This window comes from Atractosteus spatula, chromosome 3, assembly GCF_055471065.1.
Source record: "Atractosteus spatula isolate fAtrSpa1 chromosome 3, fAtrSpa1.hap1, whole genome shotgun sequence".
Classification (NCBI taxonomy): Eukaryota; Metazoa; Chordata; class Actinopteri; order Semionotiformes; family Lepisosteidae; genus Atractosteus; species Atractosteus spatula.
This window is the reverse complement of record NC_142708.1, coordinates 47573242-47582506: the sequence shown is the minus strand read 5'-3', so window position 1 is coordinate 47582506 and position 9265 is coordinate 47573242. Positions and strand designations below refer to the sequence as shown.

At 35.7% G+C, this 9265-nt stretch overlaps 1 protein-coding gene across 1 annotated transcript in view; it reads right to left on the bottom strand.

Annotated features, from left to right (window-relative positions):
* Nucleotides 1-477: 477 nt before the first annotated feature.
* Nucleotides 478-9265, bottom strand: part of npr2 (natriuretic peptide receptor 2) — a 111981-nt gene continuing 103193 nt past the window's right edge. The window contains exons 20-22 of the mRNA XM_088910540.1: nt 6410-6508; nt 4970-5061; nt 478-990 (exon numbers count right to left, since the gene is read on the bottom strand). Of these exons, the coding sequence (XP_088766666.1) occupies nt 928-990; nt 4970-5061; nt 6410-6508 (254 nt within the window). The 3' untranslated portion in view covers nt 478-927. The remainder of the gene's footprint in view (nt 991-4969; nt 5062-6409; nt 6509-9265) is intronic.

Genomic DNA, 9265 nt, shown 5'->3' with positions numbered 1-9265 from the left:
GGTTAAGATACTGTAAGATCACTTTATTGGCCATGTACAATTTCTTGAATTATTAATTTTTTTCCCATACCACAACCTGCTCTCCATGAGACACACAGACAGGGAGAGAAGCTTGGGGTCAGAGCGCAGGGTCAGCCATTTATACGGCACCCCTGGAGCAGCTGGGGTTAAGGGCCTTGCTCAGGGTCCCAAAGGAGTAGGATTCCTCTGCCGGCTGCAGGATACAAACCAGAAATCTTCCAGCCACAGGCGCAGATCCTTAGCCACAGAGCATGACTGCGAGACCTGTTCCCTTTAATGTAAGGTTGAAACCTCATCTTGAACAGCACCCAGTCAATAAATAGCCCTATGCCAATCAATATTAACCTTACCAAACTTTAAGTATGTATTTCTTATTATTTTTTTACTGCAGTGGTACAAATGAGCCCCATATGCACTGTTTCACCAGTGATTGAAAAAGAAAACAACACACGAGTCTGCATTTTATTCAGTTTATTTGAACAAAATATTTAGCAATATCTTGGGTATGTATATATACAACAAATATATATATATACACGTATTGTGTATGTATATATAGCTTGTAGAAGGAGAAAATATTAGATATGTAATTAATTTTCAGACACATTTTATAAATCCTGATATAGAAAGCACAAAAAATAAGGGTTTATCATTGAAAAGTACTCACTTTCATGACAAAAAAGATTTTCATAAAAACTATTTCTTTACATTTTTGCAGTTTTCAGCAGGTATAAAATATACCTGAAATAACCTTTTAGTTAAAGGCATGTATTTTTTAATGTCCTGTTGCACCATCTGGAAGGAAAACCGTCAAGATTTATTTTAGAACAAATAAAATAATAGCCTGCACCTATGCTGTTCTGTGGTTTTCTGTAAAAATTGTCAGCACGTGGTTAAGCAGAGTTCTCAGATGACATAAACATCTGTTTTTTCTCCCAGAAGCCAGTATGTTCTCATTTTACCTTTGCCCTGAAAAACAAAAACCAGGATGAACTGAGCACATTGATTATAAATGATATATTCTTATGTGTGGACACTTATCTTAGACCCAGAGAGAATAAAAACACATTTCAAAAAGGGCATATGTTCAAGGGACTTGTGTCACGTCACATTAAATATTTATGAAGGAAGCTCACAATTTATTTTTTTGTGTTACATGAATTCTAAATGAAATGTAATTAAAAAAATATGGTGTGAAGCAGGAAATTACAGCAGCAGTTTACGATCTAATATAAATTAAAAATAACAATAACAATAACAATAGTCTCTCAGAATAAAAGCTTTGACTTGGTGCCAATTGAAAATTTCCCATCATGTACTTGTTTTAGGGTGTCAGTATTTTTTTTACTAAAGGAAAAAATATGATTTAGTAAAAATAATTTTTAAATCGAAAATTCATCCTTCAAAGTGCAATATTAATTTTTGCAAATCAATGGAATCTTTTTCGGAGAAACAAGAAAAAAATTGGCATTTATCAATAGACTGAACTATGTTTTATCCAGATTAGCAGGCAGAAGCTGCATGTAAATGGGTGAGGTGTTTTTGAACAGTATGTTTTTAAGCATATATCCAGTTTTATACTGTATGTCTGTTTATTTGATGACAACAAAAACTTCTGTATGCATAATGTAGGTGTTTCTTAGGTATTTTAACATACTGTATCTAAAGTAGATATGCAAAGGAACAAGAAATAGGTTTATTTCATTCTGAAAAGAGAAGAAAGAAAACATGTTTCAGCCGTGGAGCCTACTTCAGGTGATTGACCACTCTGTCTGTTCCCTTCTCCCGCTTCCTGCTCCTCCTCTCTCCCAGCTTTTGTTCTCCTGCTACATTACCTTTGCTTACTGCCCTGTCTTTCTCACATCTGTAGAAGGCTCCACAGCCGAAACGTTGTGTTTTCTTTCTTCTCTTTTCAGCATGGAATAAACCTGTTACTTATGTGTTGTTGCCTAAAAGCCTATATTTTTTGTGTTATTGTGGAAAATAAATATTTCAGAGCTTTTAGAAATTACTCTTATTTTTCCTCCTCTCAAAATATTATACCAGTCTTTTAATCTAAAGGGATAGCACTAATCTGCCTATTTTAACCTTTTTAATTATACAAAGCATTTTAAAAGCAATTTAAAATATGCTCTTCTGTCTATTTGAGCCATTAACACACTCTTAATGCATTAGAGTGTGTTAATGCTAATGCATTACCTGCTAATTAAGTTTTTCAGAAAATGCAAAAGCTTGATACCCCCTACTTTTTGCAAAGGCTAAAACACAGAAGTTTCACTCTGACTAAACGAAGTGATTTTCAGCAATTAAATCTTAAATTTTACAATTTATCTATGTGGACAAAACAAATAAGCTCTCCAACATAAATTCAGACAAAATAAGTATCAAATGTGAGTTAAAACAATCTACTTAAAAAGGTGGGTATTCTGTAAGAGCATTTTTCACATTGCAAGAATATAATCTTACCAAGCCTAGTTACCATATAGTTGATTCCTGTTTAAAAAGAACAGACACCATTTTTTGTTCACATTAAAGGTGTTAAAGCACACTGTACCTCCAGTGGACTCTGTATAGCTTATGTGCCATTAAACCATTCACACTGAGCTCATAATGTATTAACTGTATTGCTCATAAATAAAGGAGCAATATTATTGTACTTCTACATTGTCTGTGGAACATGCAGATTTGACATTACAGTACTGACTTTGGTAAAAAGCCCTAATGGAAACAAGCCCTTAATAGAAAAAGAGTCACCTGATCTGTAGTCCAATATGAAGGATGAAACAAAACATATGGTTGACTGAGCACAGGACAGTATTTCTCACTGTGCAAAAACTATTGGGCTGTTTGTACACACAAAAAACATGTTTATGTGCTTTTCACAAAGCCCATCAGAATTTCTAAATTACTCTGTCAGTAGATCCTTGTAAAAGGTGATTGTCTATTTAAAAAAAAAGACAAAACAAATCTATGCATGTGTATTGTATTTATATTTCCCAGGCACAACAGTTCTAATTAAAAATTAAAAAAATAAAATAAATCGTTTAGTAAATGTCACGGTCACCATCCTCTCCTCCAGCCTCCTCATGTTAGTTATTTTAATTATTATAATAAACTAATAATAAACTTTATTTTATATAGCGCCTTTAAAGGTGGCTTCTCAAAGTGCTTGACAGAATGACAACAACAATAAATAAGAAGAATACACAAGATAAACCACAATTCCAATATACAGAGGAGACTGTGGATGGTGGTACTAAGAAAAGTAGAAGCAGAGGGGTAAAGAATGGAACTAGTTAAGTAAAGGGACTTCTAAAGAAGAAGGTTTTGAGTCTGGATTTGAAGGAGTTTTGAGAAGGTGACTCTCTGATATCCTTAGACAGAGAGTTCTAGAGCTTGGGGGCATAACAGGAGAAGGCTCTGTCACCCATACAATGTAGACGGGCTTGGGGGACAGTAAGGACACCAGAATTAGAAGAGCAAATGTTGCAAGGTGGGGAGTAGGACAATAATAGTTCAGATAGGTACTGAGGTGTCAAGCCATGCAGACCCTTACAGGTGAACATGAGGATTTTAAAGTCCACACAGAATTTGACAAGAAGCCAGTGCAAGGAATCCAGGATAGGAGTAATGTGATCACTTGCACTAGACCTGGTCAGGATTCTGGCTGCCGAAGTTTGGACATACTACAGTTTGTTCAAAGTAGATTTAGATACCCCAGCGAGTAGAGCATTACAGTGGTCAATTCGAGAGAACACAAATGTGTTGATCAGCTTTTCAGCCACAATTAGTGATAACATAAGGCGTAGTCTAGGGATATTTCTGAGGTGAAAATTACTTGCATTATTTCCTGGCAAGCCTTGTTTTAGTTTCCCTATTTAAGTTTACTCCTTTCTGCCTTCGGTGCTCAGCTTTGGTACTCAGTAGCCCGATAGCCCGCCTACCACCAGGCTTCGGGAGAAAGCCTGAGGATATAGGCCTGTTTATGCTCCCCAACCCACTGAGCCTGGGGCTTGAAAGAGAGCCCCGTATTTCCTGGATTCTCATCTCATCAGTGTTCCCGTTTGTCTGCGTCTCCTGATGGATCTTTTGGCTATGGACTTATAGACTGCTTCCTGACTTCCCCTTGAATGTCCCTGGATATGTTTGCCTTCGGATTTTCCCCGCACTCCTGAACGAACTTCCCTACTTCACTGTGAGCACCAACAAACCCTGTGTGTCTTCCCTGAACCCTGTCTATGGTCCTTTTTCTGGAATCGCCGCCTCATAGGATCTAAACACCACCCTTCATGATAGACCAACCCGGCTTCCGTGACAATAAAGAGGTTCTAAAATTTAAATGTGTCATTTATATATAACCCTATCTTCAATCAAATGTTTTGTTTTTTTTATCATTTGAAATTGCCTATGATTTATTATACACTCATTCAGTTTGGAATCTCCTGCCTTTTCATTTAAACCCCATCTCTCTGGAAACAACTCCCGTACCATTCAGGAAAGATGTGGACTCCTGGAGAGGCAATTGCTATTTAACACACTGCGTGCTCCACAGTACTTTGCAAATCAGTGGATTCTCAACTGTACCTAGAGAACCCTGGTCAATTAATTCCAGCCCTACTCTAGCAGTGCTCAGCAAGTTGTGTGCTGCAGGTGGACAAATTGCAACACCAGTCAAGAGGTGACCAAGCTTGAGTCTGTGATGTCCAGGCCATAGAGTTTAGCCTCTGCTCTGAACAAACCCCTTTACATCTTAAGATATTTGGAATCCTCATTACCACAATGATTTAGGGATCCTCATTAACAGAATGGTTTTTGGATCTTCATTGATTTTTTTTTCTTCACAGGTGCAAAGAGTACAAAATGGTAGCTGAAATGGAAGAAATTGTAGCTGAAGGTTAAAAAACACAGTGGTTTTAACTAAACTCCTTCCAGTTCTAGTCTAACTTACCTTCATTTCTACATCTCCTCGTAGTTGTAGGTCAAAATAACCAAATTCATCCAGCACCTCTTTAGTTGCTGAGGAAACATGTATCTTCAAGGCTGCAGAACAAATTAATAAGAAAAAACAATCAATTTAAGTGCCATTCCATGTAATCTCAGGCTGAAAGGAAACATGAATAAAACATTGGTTGATTTTCATATGAGAAAAATATAACGTTTACAGAAGAAAACAGTGCACTATCTTGATTACATTCTGTACAACCTTTGCTTGACAGTCAATTTAACATTCTCATGCTTATAGTTTAAATTTAAAAATGTATAAAAGTGTCAAATGAAAATGCCTGTCCTTCTTATGAAAACAACCATAACAAACCAAAGACAGAAAATTATAACATGCAAAAAATACTTCAGTGAACCAATGGAGCAACCTTACTTCAAGTCAGAGAATTATTTCAGAAGGACTTTGAATTGTGGTAAATTCTGATGGTGACTATACACAGTTGTGGTTGATTAGAGAAGTTGCTGCTGTGTTATTCCCAGGAACTGTTGTACTTCACTTCATATGGTTATATGTTAAACCAGGTATGTGACCAAAAAACACTATGGAACATTTGCTATTGAACAACCTCTTAGTTGTAAGAACTTTGTAATAAATGATTCACAGGGTGTGTCTTTGAGAGGAGATAGACCTACTAATCTGGTTTCTCGGTTTGCAAAAAAAATCAGAACAATATGACTCTAGTGGCTTGTATGTTCTAATCACTATTGGATGTAACATGATCTATATGAGCATTTTAAAATCTATAATTCATCTAATGTCATCAGATCTCACCATAATTTTATAAAACACCATCTTCAGTGTACTCTATGGTGCTGTGCTTTAAGATCTTTGGCTGTGTTCTTTAAATTTGCTTTGTTAGTCTCAATGATCAATGTAAATCCTCCTGAAAACTCTCAGGTTGTTTTTTCACCTTTTTCTTCAGTTCTTCCACTGCTTGACTACCCCTCAGGAATAGACAATTTGCATAAAAAGAGTTAAGTGGAAAAGGCAGAAAGAACAGTAGAAAATGAGCTTCTGTTGCCTACATTTGGTCATGTGAGTGTCACTGAAGTTTCTGGTCTCCCTCTACACAAAAGTGAACATAACTTTCGTAGGACTTTTTTTTTTACAAATTTATACAAATTACAATGTTGAGTATACACTGCTTAGTATACTAAACATGCTCTAAGAAATTCTATTTGATGAAAGGTTTATGTATGTTATGTAAGCTAAGAAGCTGTATCTATTGTTTACATGTGCTAAAAATAGTTTAATGGATCATATTGACTACATCTAAAATCTTACAATTAGTGTCACAGATCACTTACAGAGTGTAATCAATTTTTAATTATTATGTATTATGTAGTGATATACTGTATCAATCTGAAGAAATAAAATTAGTCTCACCTTCTCCGGTTGATTCCATCCGTGATGCTGTGTTAACAGTATCTCCAAATAAGCAGTATCTTGGCATTTTTAAACCAACAACCCCTGCACAGACAGGACCTAAACAGATAGTATGGATAAGAATAACTATTCAGTATATTACAATATTAATCTGTTTATAAAGCGGCCAGCAGTCATATCACCCTGCAACTCACAACTGGCAACCCACTGAAGCTAAGCAGGTGTGAGCCTGGTCAGTACCTGGATGCGAGACCTCCTGGGGAAAAACTAAGGTTGCTGCTGGAAGAGGTGTTAGTGAGGCCAGCAGGGGGCACTCACCCTGCGGTCCAGGTGGGTCCTAATGCCCCAGTATAGTGACAGGGACACTATACTGTAAATAAGCGCTGTCCTTCAGATGAGATGTAAATCCGAGGTCCTGACTCTCTGTGGTCATTAAAAATCCCAGGGTGTTTCTCGAAAAGAGTAGGGGTGTAACCCCGGCATCCTGGCCAAATTCCCCATGCCTCCTAATAACCCCCCTCTTTGAATCGGCTACATTTCTTTGTTCTCCCCCCCCACCCCACTCCAACGGCAGGCGGAGCGACGCGCCGGTTGGAGTATTTCTCGGTCGCAGTTAATGGCAACATCAGCTCAAAGATTTGGTTCAAACCACCAAATGGAGACTGGTGTGCCGACAAGCGGACCCTGCTGATGCGGGATTAATGCTAGGAAAGAGAGAATCTGTTTATAAAGCACTTTTCTAAGAATACATCACATCACCTCTAAAAAAATTGGAAAAAAGATTTTCTCAATCCATTTGTTATTATTGTAATATTGCAATACACAAAGCATTACAGGAACAAAATTAAGGCTGAACTGAACTTTGTTAGCCTAATCCAAACCAGGAAAACACTTTGTTTATGTAATAACTGGGACATAACAGTAAAATTTTACGCCTACAGCTCACAATAGACATATTGGTAACATTTTGTAACCTGTAACATTTATGAGTGTTGCTTGGAACTCATTGATGTTGCACTCATTTTTCTCACTTTCTGTTTTTAAAATCAGTGAGTTAATATACTGTATTCAGAACTTAAGGGCTTCAAACTGTAACTGAGTAAATAAAATATTAGAAAAAAAGATTCATGATGTAGTATCAAGGAAAGTACAGATGTTCTAAAAGTATTTAAGACATGAAGAGTTTACATTCTAGTAGAATTCCATTCTGGCCTTTGTAGGAGTTTATAAAGGGACTTAAACAATGATTTCTAGTCATAAGTAATTTTTGCTTTCTCAGATAGAAATACAGCATATACTTATTATATATTTAAAAATCTAACTGCATAAGGTTTTTGTTAACAGCCAATTGCATTAATAAAAAAATGTTTTGTAATTCACATCCCAATAATGTTATATCTGGCAATGTTCCTAAAGCATATTACCAGACTGGAGATACTAACCAATACATAGTATTAAAAGTGGTGGTCTTTACAATAAGCTAGCTGATTGTGCAATATTTGGACAAATGCAGAATAGTATACATTGTGCCAAGTTCTCAAGTTAAATCTAAATTCCTGTTTTTCTTTTAGTGATCTTAAGATAGAGCTTTAGTATCAAGGAATAAATAAATGTTTATCTGATTTTTTAGTGTATATACTGTACATTTTAGCATCCAGTTCCAGGATTTTCATTTCATGACTCAGTCAGAACAACTCAGATTAAAAAAAAACATCTTCATTTTCTGTAGACTGTAACCTCAAACAAATTAATTTAAAATAAGACTGCATTTTTTATAGATGAAGAGATCTAATATGGATGCAAATTAAGTAACTGAGATCACCTGAAAGTTATTAAACAGGGCGTGTCCTTTATTTTTTTTAAAAGTCAAAACAATCCCTTAAAAACCTAAAAAGAATATAAAACATAAATCTTTATATGAGTAAGTTGTTTTGATTGAGTACAGGCCACTCATGAATCTCCTGGAAGTGGTTGCTCTTTGTTTTTGGGGGGTCGGCACAGCCATGTGTTTGAAGGGGTTGGTATGTATTTACAAGAAATAAAAAACATATGCTCAAAGGCGTTCACACATAACAATGGATGTATTTGTTTGGCAATGTTCTGCTCTTTAACTAGCAATATAAACTGCAATACGTTGTGCAATTCAGTTCTTTGTAGCACATCAAAACAAATTAGACAACCTTCATTTCACTCATTTAATAACTAGAATTTAATGTGCTAAACCTCAAGAATTTGCACTAGCCCACAAACAATATTTCAGGAAATACAGAATCAGGTAAACATCATTAAAAAGGAACTACCAGCTAAATTTTTATGGGACTCTAAATGCTTGCAGCCAAATGAAAGAATGAAACTAACATAACTTAAGAAGTGCTTCTTATTTTCTACGAAACAACAATAATGTTTCTATAAACTATCTTTAATCAGGCTACTGTATTCCCCAGTTTTTCAACATGGAAATCAGCAAAATAATATTGTATCATATAAATTTAACATTTAAAAGGATAAGTGGTCTCAATGTCACAAATTGTTGTGAACATAGAATAACCACAAATATCATATATCTATATTCATATTTATTTGAATATTCCATATTCACAGAGACAGTTATATGGATGCTTATGGTTTTTGGTATATTATGCTTTTTTTTTTAATTCTTAACTTTTTCATAGTTGTTTGTTTTAGAAAAGAAAACAGCCAGTACTAGGCTTTGTCTCCCCTGCTATCCTGAATTGTATGAAGCAGACAGAAAACGCAGAACGCGTGGTGTTTCTTTCTAATACAGTAAAAGTCATGTGGTGCCTTGTGGTATACAATTCACTGGCCAGAAATGATCAACAGGTGGCACTTGAGGTG